Source organism: Larus michahellis, chromosome 13 (genome assembly GCF_964199755.1).
Source record: "Larus michahellis chromosome 13, bLarMic1.1, whole genome shotgun sequence".
NCBI classification, from domain to species: domain Eukaryota; kingdom Metazoa; phylum Chordata; class Aves; order Charadriiformes; family Laridae; genus Larus; species Larus michahellis.
The window spans coordinates 8,230,064-8,248,302 of NC_133908.1; the positions used below are offsets into that span (position 1 = coordinate 8,230,064).

An 18,239-nucleotide genomic window follows, 5' to 3' on the forward strand; every position below is an offset into this window, starting at 1 on the left:
GCCTGGTAGTTAGGGGAGGGGAAACCAAAGCATCTCACCTTCTCTTGCCCTAGTCCCATCTGTTATCATACCACATTTAGAACAGATACCACACCATTCTGACTTTTACAACACACTTGGCACAGCTTTACGAACTGGAATAAACCAACTGGTAACCTTGATTTGTCCCAGTTTTCATAGAACAAACTCAGATGGTGCTCATTACTTCAATTATTTGCTATCTTGACTATACATCACAAGAAAACAATTTTTAAAAAATTCTTTCATCTGTAGAAAATATTTTTTAAAATCTGTTTTTCAGCTTATCTACAGTGGTGAGCAAACATTGCTCCATCTACCAAAGTTTTAGACTAGAGAATATACAGCAGCTGACTCAGTGTTCACATGATTCATTTTTCTAGTCGGGCACTTGCTATATCCTTCAAAAATACTGCCTATGCCACACATAAGATGGAAAATACACATATTTCAAATAAACGAGCTTTCAGTAAGATCGTGTTTCTAGCGCTATATTTGACAAGCACAAAACCTACCTGTTGGGAGACTGAAACCATCTGTTGAATGTTGGCAACAGTAGCCTGTTGCTGGACCACTTGTGGAAGTTTTGCAACCTGCAGGGACATGAAATAAAGATACGGTCAAAATAAAAAATTGCTAATAGCAGCAAAACACCACACCTATCAAAACTGCTACCAGGTGAAATCCTTTCCAGAGTCCTGTTCATGGTAAGTTGCAGCTCGGCATTCTCAGTACTTTTGTAAAACTTTTTACATCAGTACATTGAAGAACTTAGCTGGGAGAGGAAGAATAAAAGTCGTATATGCAATATTAACTGCAACATACTTGTCTCCTCCTAACTATATATAAAATTGAAGGAAGCACAGAAGTTCTAATGGGCTACATTATCTTAGATATACTTCTAAAACAGTAAGGCTTCCAGTTCCTAATCCTCTTCTCTTTCCTTGCTTAGACTGACCCAGTTATGCAGAAGAGAAGACAACTGAACTGTCTTCAGAGGCAGCACCAGAAAACGAGAACAACTCTGGCTCAGTTTTCCTTAGTAAACACAGTATAAAATCCCCTGCTTAACAAAAAGGAGTGACTCAATTTATTTCAAAGAGGAGAGGCGAACTTATAGCTCAGATAGTTCCTCTGACCTGCTACAAGGCCACATATTCAGCACCAATGAATTTTATTATAAAGTCAATTTAAACAAATGTGTGACTAGAATTAATATGAGTGGGTGCTAAAATGCTACATCACCTGTCATCTTTACAATTCTCCAGTCACAGCCGAGCTTAAAGGTGTAAATCTGTGTTACCTGTACCTGAATCTGGGCCTGTACTTGCTGCGTTCCACCTGGTTTCTGGGTTTGGGAAATCGGAGTTGTCAAGAACTGTGTTTTAATGGCAGGCTGGGTAGTGTAAGTTACTTTTTGTTGCTGTGAAGTCTGTTGTTGGGTTTGGACTGTAACCTGTTGAGCATTTATCTGCAGAAGAGAAAAAACAGGCATCAATGACTACAAAATATATGTGTATTTTAAATAACGGGTATGTAGTTAACAAGATTAATTACACTTAATTACTGACATAAAATCCTCCCAGGATTAGTAAAAGCAAAATAAGCACTAGGCAGAAGCTTTCATGCATTTATACAAATATTCTGAATCACTTGAGTATTTACTGAAAAGGCTCTCTCTTACACAAGTGCACACATACGCGCACTTCATACGATAACGCACTTCCAAAAAACCACGTTGGTGGCTGGTTGACAGCAAAGTCCATGAGAACATAACATTTCAGGAAAAAGTATATTTTCCACAAATTATATTGTAAACCAGGAAAAACTTTGGAAATGTTCCGCATTTGGTTATATTAGAAATGACTAAGGAGAATCTTAATCTTTGTTACTTAAAAAAGAAAATCCCGTTTGGGGCATGAGAAATCAGCACCTGACAAAGCACATGAGAAACCATATACTTAAGGTTCACCCCTAGAAATACTGACGGACTCTCTAGGAGCGTCCTTGTAACTCGGAGCTGAAGCTTTACAACCACAGAAGCGTTACCTAAGTCAGTGGGAGAGACAAACAAGTACCTTTTGCTGCACAGTCGCTTGACCCTGTGCAACCTGAGGCTGGATAGCTTTCTGTTGCTGTGCTGCTTGATGATGCTTCAGTTTTAGAAGCTGCTGGACATGCAGTGGCTGTGCAACTACTGTCTGGCCTCCTGAAAATGACAAAAATAATTAGAACTGTAAGAGTCTTCATTTTATTGCTTTGTCCCAGTAATCACAGCTTGGAAACACAGATTGTGCTTTTTATAGACTTACACATCTGCATAGCTTTGAGCACTAATAACCCCACTGATTTTAATGGGAATAAGACATATGATTTTGGCAGCGAAGGAAAAAACATCCTGTTATCCAAGGGCAATAGTAAGCTAACTTTGTGTTCTAACAATGATCTTCCTGTAGGAAGAATTCTGTCACAGTACAGGAGACAGTTACGAAATACAAGTTTTCCTATTTCCCTTTTGCATTTTAAGAAAAACAATTAAATTACCATGTCTTTCTTTTCAAAACTCTATCTGCTCGCCAACCAACCACATCTGTCTAAAGAATCATGCTAACCTCTAGATTAAATGGCATAAGCTCGATTCTCTTAACCTCATTTTAGAAACAAACTGGAATGCAACCTCTATCACTTCAGTTTTTAAAAAGCGCGAGTGTCCCACAGAAGACATTATTTGAAACATCCTACCTTTACAAAAGTGGGATTTAAAATTTTATCGTGTTTCAGCAAGTTTGTTGACGTACCTGCTGCTTTCTGTGGCTGCCCAATGGCAACACTAATGCCTGCAACAGTAACGGGGAGGGTAGTGACTCCTGCAGACGACACGACAGCAGCTGGAACAGATACCACCGGAGGCTTTGCCAAAGCAACTTGTGCCGCTTGCGGAGTTTGGGCCTGGATCTGTCCTTGTGCTTGAAGCTGGGAAGCAGGAACACGAGTCTAAGCAGTAAGGAATGAAGATTATTGTACTGGCACACAAAATACTTGCTGCATGTAACAGGTCATCATAAAGTGATAGTTGTAAACATTTCTAAAGATAATTGCTCCTTTACAGTAATCCACTTCAGAGATGGTAACAGTGGTTAAGTGCAACTTAAAGCTATTTATGCTACAGCTGTATTTTTTGTACTAAGTAATGCAAAGGGCACTCGTGTGCATGAATGACCAGTATCCAGTTCATTTAAACCTGCAAAGAGCGTAAGGTGTTTAAGACTGTTTTTGCAAAATCAAAGACAACTTACAAGACGAGCGACTTGCAGGTTTGTCACAGTCGTGCCTGTGAGAACTGCGCCAGGACGAGGTGCTGTGACAGCAGTGAGTTGTTGAGTTTGCTGCTGCTGCTGCACTTGTACTTGTGCCGTTTGCTGCTGCGCCCCTTGCTGCGTCTGCTGCGCTGCCTGCTGCTGGGGGAGCTGCAGCTTCTGCTTCTGCAACTTGATCAACTGTTCCTGCAAAAATCAAACACTTCCATCATTTCCAATCTTTTACATTACTACAGGGAAAAAACGGAGGTGAAACTGGAGCTTTTAAGGAGAAACATTCTATGCCAGACCTTAGTTAAGATGGAAAAGCTAAGAATGCAACTCCTTTACACAATGGGTCACTGGTGACAAAGTAATAGTAAGTGCTTTACATCCTGACCTACTGCGACAGTGGTACTGTTTGAAATGGCTGTCAGACTCACTGCCTCCATGAAATTTTAGTAGGATCAAATTTAAGAAGGAGTTGCATGTCACTCTACCCCAAGGAAACAGGATACAACACACACTGCTAATGATGCTTACAGTAACAACGAGAGTAACATGTCACGTTACTTCAGAAGCATTTCCTCACCTGTGACAATTTCCCTACAGTTTTTATCTGAGCTGGAGACTGGGCTTGTGCCTGAGCCTGGATCTGTGGGACCTGCACCTGAGCCGCCTGCTGCTGCTGTTGCCTCAGAAGCTGGAAGTGAGCAGGGGTGATTGTTTTGCCAGACAGCTGGACCGTTGGTGTAGCTGTGAATAAAGAAAACACAAAATGCTCCGAAGAAAGCTTTTCAACATTCAATTTAATTCATTGATTTCACCTGAAAAGCCAAGCTGTTAAATGCGTCTTTTTCTGCTCCAGCACAGTTTGTGGACTAACTACAAATAACACCACTTTAGCATAAACATGATGTAAAAGCAGAGTAAATAATAAAATATACGTTCCTTTCTTCACAATGGTTTTCAGTCAAGACAGACAATTCAAATATTTTACTTCTAGATTATTAATAATCTTTTTTAATTGTAATGCCTAGGGGCCAAGCAGCTCTCTATAGCAACACTTCATCCAGAAATACTGGAAAAAATGTAATCTGAGCACCAACAAGTGCTGAGCACCAACAAGTGAAAAATCATAGCATTGTTTAATAGTGCTGCCAACAAATCCAGACTTTAAATACTGCGGGGCTATGGTGGGCAAGTAACCTACAGAAATTCTGGGGCCCTTTATGTACCCTCAAAAAAAAGATCCCTAAGCACACAATTATTACCTGGTGTAACTTGAGTCACCAAAGATCTTGTCTGGGTCTGCACGGGTGTTAAGTTTGTAGTTACTACTGCTGACGCTGTCACTGATGTTACCGCACGAACTCCCTGGGTAGATGCTATGGTCACCAGTTCTGTGGAAGCAGCAGGCGCTGCCGCCGTCCGCTGCTGTGTGTGTACCACTTGTGCAGTTGCAGTGCCTCCCGAAGTCTGAAAAGGAACAAAGTCATTATTTCTCACAGTTTCCATCCCTCACATAAAGCTACAGAACTTTATGGAAATGGACTGTACAATTTTAAAAACAAAGATCAAAAATGCAAAAGCAAAGAAGGTCCAAAACTTTCTAACACATCTCTCTGTTTGGGTAAGTCTAATAATCAGCACCTGGTTACATCTTTTTCAAACAGGCTGATCACCAAACCCTTAACTACATTATGGAAATTTGATTTCACTACCTTTCAATTTTTTGCTTTATCTTCCATAGTCTTAAGTCATTAAAATAATAATAAAGATAATAATTAACAAAGCACAAAACAGTTACAGGCTGGGAATGATAATGGCATAATATATTGCCTATGACAGCACTTGTCTACAAACTATTTTTAACAGTAGTATCTATTAGACACCTTTTTCTGATAAACTGTCCCGGTGCATTCTGATATTTTGGTAAGGAAGAGGGGTTTGCTAGAAAATCACATGACACATGTGAAATTTGCAAGAAGCAAAGTTTCTGGTAACACGGAAAGCTAAAGAACAAAACAGATATGCTGATAAAACGCTCAACCGAGATCAGTCCAGGGACACAACTAGAGATGAGATCTACTCACAGTCAGCGTTCCAGGTATAACAGGTGAAGCCAGACGTTTATTGATGGGCTGAAAGGTAGCAGCAGGGACTCCAGCAACGGTATTCACTATTACATTTCCACTCACTGTAGCTGAAAGCAAGCCAAGATTAAACGTGAGAATCTAAAAATGAAAATCCGAATGTCCTATCATCTCCAATGCCTAATTATAAAGTCTTCTTACCAGTCTGTATACTTGTTCCTGTAACTGCTGTTTTGATCGTGCCCGCCTATTTAGAAGACAATTGAGGTAACAGTTCAGCAAAACAATAAAAGAAAACTCAATATAGCTCTTATGCTACTATGCTGTTTAACACAATGCTGTATTCTAGAAGTGACAAAATAAGAAAAATGCAATAAAATGCACTGATACTTCTGCAGTTGTTCATTCATTCTACACATCAACAGCAACTGATGGACATATTAGGATTCTGTCATGCTAACGAGCAATTGGAGACCAGTCAAATGTTTGGTAAATAGCAGTCATACGACATACTTGTTAGCAGAAGAAGGGAGCAATATATTTCTCTGGTGCACCACAGACAACCACTCACACACGACCATCACCGAGCAGCAGACAGAGCAATACGTATGGGTCAGAACACATCCTCTGTCTCTTTCTGTAAAAGCTGTAGTATTCTTGCCTTTCAACAAGAAAACAAAATCACCACTGCCTGCACACGTTAGCGTGCAAACTGGATCGGCTCTAAAAACAAAAGCCTTGGACTGCCATCAGATTCATTAAAACAGACTCTAGATTTAACGAAGCCATGAAAATTTTGCACAGATTTGCAATAAAACAACCATGATAGGTCCTGTAAGATGCAACATTCCACTTGCCTTGCAAAGGTTAACAAAGCTTTGGTTTTTAAGCTACTTTAACGGCGTAGCTTTCAGCTACGTTCTCTTTATTCTCCCAAGTTCTCTGTATAAACATTGTTCAGTGACAGTGGAAATGTATTTGCTCAGACTTGATTAAATTAAATTAAAGTCTAAACTGAAAAAAGGCAAAAAATCTTTGCAAAGATTTTCCACCAGTGGTGTTTTTCCACCTCAGAATGCCAAGACCTATTGCTGTAATAGTACGAAAAAAGTCTTAATAAATAAGAACAAAGACATCCAGCATGTTCAGGAAAAAAAAAAAAACAAAAACAAAAACAAAGAAAGAAAGAAATAACCTTTATCTCACTATACTGACCTAAAATTCTCACTTTCCAGAGACAACAAAACACGTAAATATGGTACACACAGAGAAGAACTGAAGTTACTACATCAGAGGCACCAAGTTCTCCCTTTCTTACCAGTACTGCTGTGTTGGCCACAGTAGTTGCTGCAGTCTGCACCACTGCCTGTGGCTGCTGAACTACCTGCGCCTGAGCCTGCGGCTGCGGTTGGGCTTGTGCTTGCTGTACGGCTGGCTGCTGAGCTTGCTGCTGGCCGGCTTGCTGCTGCTGCGCCTGCGGGCCTGTCTGCTGCTGAGCCCTCTGCTGTTCAGCCAGAGCCTAGGAAATCAAGGTGTGAGCCTCAGAGTCTTCAAAATAGCGCACATAACAATCAGGATGTATTTTTTTAAAAAAAACAGAACAACAAACAAAACCCTTTTAATTCCAAGGATGTATTATATACGTGTGCGTGCAGATACAGCACACAAATTTGTCTTCACTGTAATTTTCTAGCTGCAAGTTACGTGACCTAACTAGTTTCAAAGTAAAGGTATATATATATTCATGGTTATTCAGGCTGCCCAGGGAAGTGGTTGAGGCACCATCCCTGGAGGTATTTAAAAGATGGGCAGACACAGTGCTTAGCGATATAGTTTAGTGATGGTTTTTGTCAGAGTTCGATCGATGGTTGGACTAGATGATCTGAAAGCTCCCTTTCAACCTGGGCAATTCTATGATTCTATATGGCTTAAAACATAGCACAACAAGCGATTTGCCATCGACAAGCAAGGACAAGCATCTCTTTCTGAATAATACAAGAAAGGAGGCTACAAAATGGTCAAGAATAAAACAAGATTTTTACATACTTTTAGTATCTTTTCCAAAAAGATGCTTCTAAAGAACGAGTGTGACATACAGGCCCAAGGAAAGGTCCCACTTTGGACCTTGGATATCTAAACCTTAGTACATGAACAATTTGCAGCTGCCCATAACATCTACTGCGCGGCCAAACTTCCCCCAGGAGGCATCTTCTCTTGTACTTCCTCTGTTGCTTAGTTTTTTTAATTACTGCAGTCATGTATATGGCTGAGATGGAGACCGTACCTTTTTCTCTTTTGCAATACGTTCTGCTCGGAGGGATGCAACTTGAATTGGAGGAAGTGGCTTATCATAGTTGATTCCACTATAAACAAAGACAAGACAAAGCACATGATCGTTAAAAATATATAACTGAAAGTTAAAAAAGAAAAGAAGAAAAAAAAAGGCACTTTTATGCAATTCGTAACTCTTTCAAGTCAGAGAGTGCCCACCTTTCTGCAAGCACTGATGCATGCTTTGGATTCTTCTGGAAAGGATTCATGCCAAGTCTGAAATTGAGCAAAACCGTATTACTGGAGACAGAAACAACTTAAAACCAATATTTAATTTCACATGTTTTAGTGGATGACACTGCAGTTTTGGCGAAGTTTTCATGATATTCCCACCAGTACTGGAGCCTGCATACAGATAGACATTTTAAGAAAGACCCAGGGTAATTATTAAATGAATACCGAAAAAGTTACTGCAGGAATATACATAGAAAACAACGTACTACTAAACAGCATAGACATCAAAATGTTTACAATTCAGGAAAATGGAAAGTGTAGTTTATAAAGTAGATTTAAAAAAACCCAAACACAACAATGGAGTGCTCTTCTGCTCTTAATCACACAAAACAAATTCATGCAGCGAGTAAAAGCTAACCCAAACACATGAAATATGAAGATGTTCCAATAACTGAAGGCCAGGATGCAAGGTAAGAGATCAAGAACGGAGAAACAAAACAGCAATTTGAAACAGAGCATAAAATAACTCTCGGTCGCGAGCGCAATTCAGAACAGAGTTTCCAGGAGATCAGTGGTGACAGGGACGTTGAATGATCCCAGTTAAACTTACAGAGGTTTGATAGGTGGACTTCTTTTCCCTGCAATCATTTTCATCATCTCAAAATGATTAGTGTAAAGTTGCGTGTGGGTGGCACCCTCATCTTGAGCATAGATCTGATTGGTACGAAGTGGGCGACTGTTTTTAGTCTAAAAAAAAGAAAACAAACCAACTTTCAATTGCGAACACACCCACGTGGCATTTTGTCTATGTATAAACACATGGTGCGCTTGTAGGTTATTTAAAAACGTACTCCAACATATCTATCACAGACTGGTTTCTGCCTCGTGTCACTGATAACTTACTGTTACACAAAACTCTATGGGAAATATATAAAGAAAGAGCAAAATAAGGAGCAGTTCTCACGGTCACACTGGCATCAGCACTTGGGGACATACGAAATGGCAAACTCTAATTTGAAAAAGAATCTTTGCTTTAGTTTAGATTTTGCAAGTTTAATTCAGTACCCAAACCAAGAGCCCGTTAGTTTACAGTTATGCATAGCGCACACATAATATAATAAAACCATCACTGCACTGCTCTCCCAACACAGCTACGTTAACATCCAGCACACCATGCCACTCTAACATTTGGCTTCTCCTAAGTCGAAACTGCCAGTCAGGGACAAACCTGCTTATTAGTCAGAGAATGGGACTACAGCCAAGAAATTCTAGATTTTCTACCCAGTTCTGTCACTAAATTGCTGTATGGTTTGGAAGAAGTTGCTTATAATCATGGAATTTGTTTTTGTTTCTGTAGCATACTATCATCCTCATTTACTAAAAGGTGTTTCAAGCATTAAATTCACTATATATTCGTAATCCGCTCAGACCCTAGCATGAAGTACATCCTTTATAGATCTAAGTACCGTCAAAATAATCAGGACGAGTTACATGGTGGTTGTTAGGTGGAAAAATACCCACTACAGTTTAAGTGAAATCACAAACTTCTTGTATGACTTAAAATTTATCTACCAAATCCAAAAGCTGAAGTCTGGTGTCAATCCACTGTAACAACTAAGAAAGGAAAATAAATTTGGCATTTTAATTGATGTTTCAGAACTCAAGTAACACTCAACATGGATCTCATATGAATTATCTGCCCACCTCCATTGCTGCTAAATACCACAGTGTCTAGATTTGATTTTGAAAGAATACCAATGCACACCTTATAAATACTTTTTGTCTTCTTTTTAGGATTAGCTTCGTACATTAGCTGTAAAATAAGAAGGAAAGTTAGATGATCTTTTGTGGAAGATTTTGTTCAGCTGCTTTTTCTTTTCAAAGAAATCACATAAAATAAGTGGAAATCCTGATGAGGATAATTTTATAATCTTTTAAAAGTTATTTATTTACACTGTTGAAACATTTAACAAAAAACAAGTGTTTACGGAGATAAGGAAAAAAACTCTACAAACTTAAGGTAAAAAAAGACGCATCATTCTATGTAAACTCACCTTTCCTTCTTCCCTTGGAATAATGACATTTTCGTATCTGTTTCGGCATTGTTTTGGTGAGCGATAGACTCTGCTGCAGGAGTTAACAACATCGCTAACAAGGTCCCAATTGGGAGTATGTGCTGGCGATACAACAGCAAGATTTAACGGAAGCTCCAGCAGCTGCTTCACTGCCTACAATAGATAAAGGTACAAAAGCTTCAGACAACAAATCGTTCCAATCGTTCCAAACCTACCCTTATCTGCAGGTATCCACACACCATTACTACAACGATACAGATAGCTTAGGGCTCAGGCTACGTGTTCACCTACGTTCTCAGAGAATAAATGAGCATAAAATGCCATTATGCAGGCTAACGTGCAGGAAAACACTTGGGGATTAGTATAAGGGGAACAGAGAGCTGCCATTCAAGTGCTGATCTCTTCTCAAAGGTGGGGAGAACCTTAGCTGCATTATTTCAGGCAGCACAACTGATCTGGAACAACAGTAAGTGGTCTCCACAACAAAAATAGGACTTAATCATGCATTCTGTAGCTTAACCTTTAATTTTTCCTTAAAGGAACACAAATGATAGGCAATATGTTCTGAGCTACGTCAGCAAAATGCCAAACTAACCATTAAGGATTAGAAATAACCTTGAAGAGATAAACTGCAGAAAGAGCCATTTCTGAAATTAGAAGCAAAAATACAATAAATAACAGCAGCAAGTGCAGGTATCATCTGACCTGCAGAAGTGCCCAGTCTTCACTGATCAACCACTCTGGATTATCCTGTCCAGCCTCAGCAGCTGGTTTGACAAGAGTCGGCAAAGGCTTTGCAAACTGCGTTTGTTGTTTCAACAAGATGTTTTTCTTTTGCTCTTTGCCCTCTCGGCGCATTTTCAACATTCCTGGAGTTGCTCGATCAAAAAGTGAACGAGGCGGAATAACTGTCTCTCCATGACGCTGCTTTTTCTTCCTACCTGCAGCTGAGACAAAAAAAAACCCAACAACCAACATTCTTGGTAAATAGTTACTACCATTCTTTGATTCTTCTGCTACTTAGAGCCGCAAAACGTTCCTACATGTGTCCAGAGTATTCCCCACTGCTTCTTAAAAGTGTACTGTCAGTAACTAAAAAGAGCCTGGCATAAAGTAAAATTAGCCATGTCCTAACTCACATAGCAGAATGCCTCTTTTCTAGAAGTGTCCTTTTAAAAACACCTCTATGTCTAAATAAAGACACACTGTAAGAACTGGGGCTTCCAGTGATTCTATTGCTTTGAGACCACAGTGAGACAAGAATTTTCATCTCTTCAAACCTGCAAATTTGATCTTTACTGGACCAGACATGCAAGAGGTATGAAAAAAACCCTGATTTTTTTTTTTTTTTTTTTTTTTTTTTTTTTTAAACTTTCAGCAATAAATCTCAGAAGAGTTTTGAATAAACGTTTACCAGATGGATCTGTTTTGTGTCGTTTTCGTTCCTTCCTAACATACACTGGAGGCAACTTTGATTCTGGAATAGGGGTGGTATCATACATCAGGCACATAACAGAATCAATGTAGATATCATTGTCATCTTGAGGTGGCGTGGGAGGAGTCCAAAGCTGCAGAGAACAAAATTTGCAGTTACTGCAATATTAAGACTCCACTGATCTTTATTTTTCAAAAAATAAAAAGCCTATTTAGGCTGCCTGGTGTTGCTTTTACTTACTGGCATTATTTCGTTTTGTCCATCTGGACCTTCGTAGACATATTCCTAGAAAGCAAAAAGAGAATACAGTTCAAATGATACAACTGAACCCTGAAGGAAAAGGTATTCTCAGAATAACTAAGATACACCATTAAAAAACCAAGATTAATCATGAATTACTTTATTGTATGCATCCTCCCGTGTGTATGTTAGAAGTTCCTCTTCATCCTCCCAAAGCATTTTTTGCTCTTTTTCCTTTAACTCCTTCATATGCTGGACTTCCCACGCTTTCTTTGCAGTTTTCAATTCCATCTAGATGAAAGTCAGACTCGTTATAAACTTTATGCAGTAACAGACACTGGATTTGTATTTTTATGGACAAACTCCTTAAACTTTGACATTTTTAGGCACAGAAATCTTACAGCAATTTCTCAACAGATACTTTCACAATCATTTAGAAGTGATTTTCTGGTCTCTGTTGAGGGTCTTTAAACCCTCAAAATAAAGCAAACTCAGATTTTCAGTTAAACAACTAAGACGACCAGAACACAGCTCCTTTACCCAAATAAACAGGCTCATTGAAATGATTGAAATTTTTTCCCCCACTACCGTTGGAGTACAACAAATATTTGCTGAGCTGTGCTGAAGAAAGTAATTCCCATTTTATAAAACAGAAATTAAGAACTGACACCTGCTTAAACCAAGAAAATCCCCAAATAATAAGCTCTCTCTAAGGCATTCTGGTATTCATAAAGTATAGCAAGAGATGATCACAGAACTCCACGTCATTGGAGAAATTTCCACTTCACACTGAAAATATAAACCTGCTTGTGCGACAGAACAACATGGAAAAGAAAGATTTGGTTTTTTACCTCATTCAACCGTGGCTCATTCTCATCAACTGAAACGTGGAAGAGCTCTAAATAATTCAAAGCATACTTCTCAATTGGAGTCAGCTGAGAGAATGTATCAAGGAAAAAAAAAGTTAGTATTGAGGATAGTACAAGAAACGTTAACTGAAGGACAGCATATCAGAGCTCTCCTTAAAACTAATCTCCCTCTCTGACGGCTTAACGTCTTAAGTCACTAGGAGATTTCCCATCCGTTTAACGGCAGTATCAATCCCATAGACAACAGAGTTGCTTTAAGGCCAGACTGCAAACAAATTGAAATATTTGAACTAAACACCACTTTTTAACCAAATATTCATGTAAAGTCATTGTACCTGATCCACAACAGCAACTAACTCCTGCAGCTGTGAGGGCTCGTCATTGTATTTTGTCTCACAGAGCTCTGTGATTAAAGGTTCAATGCTTGACTCGGGTCCTATTTCTTGTATGCAATCATTTGATTCCTCATCCTCTTGTTCAATACTGTTGAGGGCCTTTCAGAAAGACATATTTTAAAAATCATGAAGACTTCAAATATATGGAAAGAAACCCCGTAAGAACTTCACTGAAATCCAACACAAATTTCTGGAATAAGTCTCTGCTGAGGCAAGAGAAACAGTTCCCAGAAAGTACACAACTCAACCATGGGCTTTTAGAAGTTTTGTTACAAGGAAAGTGACAAAACATAAAAATACTGGGAAAAGAAATTGACAGTTTACCCAAATAAAAAAATATGGCAGCTGTTTAATAATAAGGTCACACAGCTGTATTTTTAATGTATGTATTAATAATTACCTCTATGAATGGTCTTGCGACTTTAGGTGAAATATTTTCTGCTGGAGATGGCTCTTGAGAAAGTACTACAAATTCTTCTGCTTTCACTCTAAATCCTGAATCCTCCATAGGAGAATGAACCTCAAACAATTCCTGAATTGTTTGCTTGGTAAGCAAAAAAAAAAAAAGAAGAAAAAAGAAAAAGTACATTCAGCTTTCAGGACTATTCCATTTTTTATATAACTTTGAATTAGCTCAGGTTCAAGTGACCTTATAAACTATGGACTGAGTAACGAAAAAATAAACCTCTATTCATTATTTCTGAAAAATTGTCTATTTTCTGTTCTGTAGGACAGAGTAGAATAAAGTGTTAACAGTTCATAAACAGGAAAGTCAGAAATATACACTGTCTCATCCTGCACCACCATACTGGGAGTGCTAAAAGAGGATGGACCAGCTTCTGGATGGGCAGCCACTGTCTTCTGCATCTTCACAGCAGCACTTCAGAGACTATCTCATTAAATACCCAAACTTCATATTTCACCTTTTTAAAGCTGTTGAAACCATCCTTACATACGCTGCAGAATTTTGCAGCATGGTGCCAGAAACCAGAGTATATTAAGTCACGCAGGTGGTGCTTGTGCGTCAGTGTGCAAGTAACGGAATGAAAGCAGAGAGACAGCATTTGATAGAAAGCGGCCCTAACGCCAAAATTCAAGCAGTCCTGAGATCTACTATGCTTACCTATCAATTCTAGCCCAAACAGATTTCTAGTAAACTGGTATTAAACACTCCAATTCTGATGCCTGAATTTATTAAACACTGCAACACGGGTGTTTGAACACATTTTGGATATTAACTTACCTGTGTTAAAAAGGCCATTGAATAGTCATTTCCCTGAGCAGCTACTTCTCTGATCAAGTCCTTTGTGCCGTTTTTCAAAAGCTTCTCTTCTACAGAATTACCACTGACAAGCCTAAAAAAAAAAGAAGAAAAAGAAAAGAATTGAAATCTGGTAAGTCATTTCCAAAACAGCTTTTGGAAACAAAAAGATAAATTGCCCTCAGAGAATAACACTGAACTTTTAAAATGTCGTGGTTTGTGGGGTTTTGTGGGTTTGGTTTTTTTAGTTCTGGTACAGGCCAAGAACAAAACACATACCTCTACTTTGAAGTTTCCTTTTAATAATTAGTGTAATGAAAAAAAGACAAAACCAAGCCACCTCATTTAAAAAATTCCACGTAAACTAACAGACAAAAGCCATGCAAGTATGACTCATTAATTACATTTGGCATTAAAAAATACCACATTTTCCTACAATAACCTGGCATCTTTTTTATTGAAGTGAGATGAAGTTTTCAGCAATGTTTCCACTTTATTTCAGCTCATACAGAGCAGCACTATCTGAATTAACCTCACATGAAAGCACGTTAAAGAGCGGTGACTGATCTGTAACCATCACCTGTATATATGGATATCTTTACATCTTCCAATTCTGTCACACCATTCCTGAGCTTTTGCATCCATCACTGGGTTTAGGTCATTGTCATAGAACACAACGGTGTCTGCCTCGACAAGATTGACTCCAGTGGAACGACTGTGAGAGGAAAGGATGGCACAGAAAATGCGCTTGTCTCTGTTGAAAATTTTCATCAGCTCCTACATAAACAGCATAAAAGCAAGGAGTAAATAAGCGATACACCAAAATAAAATACCAATCCAAATTCACTATAGCTTAATCAAAAACAGACAAAAAAAGTCAAGTGTTTCAAAACGAGTAAGGAAGAAGGCAAATTTCCTTCCCCTGCTGCAGTGTATAAAAGCTTGAGCAGCACATGTTGCTGTGCCAGTGGACAACCGGTAGGGCAAACTTACCTGCCGTTGTTCATGGTTGGCGTATTCATCAATCCTCACGAATGTGAGGAAATGGAAATTCAGGAACAATTCCAATATGTCCAACATCAGAATCATCTGTGACAAAATCAGCACACGGCGCCCTTCAGATTTCAACTTTTGAAGCAAGACAGCAAGAGCTTCTAATTTTCCTATATTGCAAACAAGAAAACAAATAATCATTTTATATAGGCATTCCATTCCTGTGAAACAGGAAATTACCAAAATATTATCACCACATGTCCTCCTTTACCTGAGTCATACTGCACCAGCCGGAGGTCAGGGAACTGCAGCAAGTGAGGAGTTGTAATCTGTTGCAACTGATGCAAGTGCGGAGCCGCCGTCTGCTTGAGACTGTGCTTCAGGAGTTTCAGTCTGTGACTGTATGAAGGGGGGGGATTCGCTACATACAAACACGGGGGAGCAGCAACTGCAGCTGGCAATACGAAGAGAGCCCTGTGTAAAGCGTGAAAACAAGGGAATAACCAGTTTAAAAATTACATACAAAACGATCATCTGCAGCTATAATTTTCAGCCTGTCAACCATGTAGTTTTACACTATTATCTAACCACTTTGTTAAGGTGACTTAGTAAGCGTTGTATACCTTCAAAGTATTAACATTCTCTATCTGCCTTTATCTTTTTGTTTTGTTTTGCCTGCTTTGATGATAGCTTCCGCTAAGGTGTTTGCACTGTGACCTCTGTATTTGGTCACTGGAGCTCAAACACAAGAAACACCCATCACACCAAACTTACTAAAAGCAATTTGAGGAGTCCTAATTGCATTTCATGTCTCTAGAAAACTGCAGCTATTGCTCTGCACACAACCCACCAAATGTCAGCTTTAGCTATGTCTCTGTGTCTTAACTCTTGTTGGTTGGCTCCAAGAGGTACCTACTCGGAAGTAAATCCAAAGCATAAGAATGTAAACTGAAGTATGGTCAGCTGAATTTGGGCTTGAAATTAGGAATGAGGCACTGAAAACTCTTATTATAAAGATCCTAAAAGAAACAGAAGTGACTGTTATTTTTATGTTTATACTGCATGCCCTTTACTGCTAAATAAATCAGGCTAAACCAAAGAAGCTCATGAACAGAAACAAGGTTTTAAAGCTTTTTTGAAAAGGAACATTTCAGAAATAACTAAATGTGGTAAAGGCTTACAAGGCAGTCACACATTACCTGTTAACAACATCCTTTAGAGATTCTTGTTGCTGAACCAAAGTCAGGATCATTTCTTGCAATGGGTTACTTGGGCCTCCAGAGGCACTTGAAGAAAGGCAACAGTTGACAAAGCCAGCCCACCTCCAGCTGCTCTCCTCGCTGGAAGACGGCTGGGAGGGCTTGCTTTCACCAGTCAGAGAACAAACGCTCAGCAAGTCTCTGCCATACACTGGGGCCCGGGAACAACGGCGCTCATTGCCTGAAAATATTCTGTCCAGGCGCTCCTTCAAAAGCCGGTTCTTTTCTTCATACGTTTCCTTTGCCAAGAAGAGTTGAAAAAACATTTGCCACTCATCACAGTCACTTCGGAATTTGAGTTTCTTTAGAATGAAGCTACCAGGATCAGAGTACTGTCTGCTTTATACCACCAGCATCAAGTTTATAACAACTACTTAGACCAATCACAAAAGGTGTAAATTCCAGATAAAATTTGAAGACTACAACTAAGTTCAATTCATATTAAAGAGTCAATTCTATCTTAGTTTAGTATCTACTTGCATTTTCTAAGGTACATTTTCATAGTTTAGGAAATAAAATTAATCATTTATATTTGGGACATTTCAGTAAGGCGCAGGTTCTCGCACAGTTTAACATACACTTGATATTTCCCTATGCTTTATAGGTTGCTTGAGTATCTCTTCTAAAAAACTTGTTAAGATGAGAAATCTATAAAAATTTTCCCAGTTGCCTTTGTGTTCAAAACACACAGAAAATCTTACAATTCCTTTATTTATGTATTACCACATAATTACAATATATTACAGTTATAAGAACCTGTCTGCTATCACACCACAGGAAAGCTTTTAGCTGCTTTTATAAACCAGAATTTATTTTAAACTATGGATTATAGATGAAAATGCAACAGATCTGTCAACCTGAAACACTGACAAAAGTTGGGTTTTTTACCTACGCTGTAATCATCAGAGTACCTAATTAATTCCAGCTTTGTAAATTATAGCTTCTAACTACTGTACGGATTTAGTATCAATGCTGAAAATTTGTGTTTCCGTATGAAAATAAAAATTAAGTACCTGTGATTGTCCATGTGTAGGTGCTGGTTTTAACACTGCTCCCATGTCACCAGACGACAAATTAGTAACTGCAGTTCTACCTGGAATACAAACTGAGGATAAACCTTGTGTTTATATATTTATTCTTCTGAAGATCGGTTTCATTTAGTCTTTTCAGTAAGGAGATATTTCATAACTGTAACGCATCATAATTGCAGACACATTTTTAGTCTAAATGTCCATTGGGTATTGCAAATTTGTAGTTTGTTACACATCAGATATCTGACAGATATTTACACTAACTGGTTTCACAAAAATCCAAGATAGATCAATGGAATTTTACTTTGCTTTGCACGAAGAGCTGCTACATTCAGTTTATTCAAAACGTCATCTACAGCGCAACAGGTATTAACATTTAGACATTATACTCTAAATCAGGAAAAGATTGCTCTAATTTATCGTAAACAAATCATCTACGATTTTTCAGAAAACATACGAATTCAGTATATCTACAAGTTGATGAAACTATATGATGGAGCCTCACAGTAGCATTCTTGTGAATTCGCCTGCCCGCAGATGTTTTCCCAGACAGCCAACTAAACTATTACACACAAGTGAACTAATCGAAACTACAGTAATACCCTTCATGTACTAGCAGGCTACAGACGCTGCGTAGGAGTTCTTTTCTTGATAGGATATATAGGTTTCTATCTCAGCCAGAATGCATTGCTCATCAGCACCGATTATTTGGCCTAGAAAAGCAACACAATCCTCCTCTACTCACCGTGAAACTGTATTTAGCGGC

General features: G+C 38.7%; 1 protein-coding gene across 11 annotated transcripts in view; it reads right to left on the reverse strand.

Annotated features, from left to right (window-relative positions):
• EP400 (E1A binding protein p400) overlaps positions 1-18,239 on the reverse strand; it is a 51,556-nt gene that overhangs the window by 3,851 nt on the left and 29,466 nt on the right. For 3 of the 11 annotated variants that reach the window (XM_074606981.1, XM_074606982.1, XM_074606976.1), the window contains 28 exons: positions 17,456-17,547; positions 16,383-16,681; positions 15,455-15,657; positions 15,184-15,353; positions 14,771-14,967; positions 14,173-14,284; positions 13,330-13,473; positions 12,870-13,028; positions 12,517-12,600; positions 11,825-11,956; positions 11,666-11,710; positions 11,405-11,558; positions 10,696-10,937; positions 9,970-10,143; positions 9,681-9,728; positions 8,526-8,662; positions 7,901-7,957; positions 7,695-7,773; positions 6,729-6,929; positions 5,612-5,657; positions 5,411-5,520; positions 4,589-4,793; positions 3,907-4,070; positions 3,315-3,521; positions 2,817-3,012; positions 2,097-2,227; positions 1,328-1,489; positions 534-611 (listed from right to left, as the gene is read on the reverse strand). In XM_074606981.1, coding sequence (XP_074463082.1) covers positions 534-611; positions 1,328-1,489; positions 2,097-2,227; positions 2,817-3,012; positions 3,315-3,521; positions 3,907-4,070; positions 4,589-4,793; positions 5,411-5,520; positions 5,612-5,657; positions 6,729-6,929; positions 7,695-7,773; positions 7,901-7,957; positions 8,526-8,662; positions 9,681-9,728; positions 9,970-10,143; positions 10,696-10,937; positions 11,405-11,558; positions 11,666-11,710; positions 11,825-11,956; positions 12,517-12,600; positions 12,870-13,028; positions 13,330-13,473; positions 14,173-14,284; positions 14,771-14,967; positions 15,184-15,353; positions 15,455-15,657; positions 16,383-16,681; positions 17,456-17,547 — 4,028 coding nt within the window. Of the gene's footprint in view, positions 1-533; positions 612-1,327; positions 1,490-2,096; positions 2,228-2,816; positions 3,013-3,314; positions 3,522-3,906; positions 4,071-4,588; positions 4,794-5,410; positions 5,521-5,611; positions 5,658-6,728; positions 6,930-7,694; positions 7,774-7,900; positions 7,958-8,525; positions 8,663-9,680; positions 9,729-9,969; positions 10,144-10,695; positions 10,938-11,404; positions 11,559-11,665; positions 11,711-11,824; positions 11,957-12,516; positions 12,601-12,869; positions 13,029-13,329; positions 13,474-14,172; positions 14,285-14,770; positions 14,968-15,183; positions 15,354-15,454; positions 15,658-16,382; positions 16,682-17,455; positions 17,548-18,239 lie in introns of those variants that run through there. The other 8 variants (XM_074606984.1, XM_074606980.1, XM_074606985.1 and 5 more) reach the window with 5 other exon arrangements.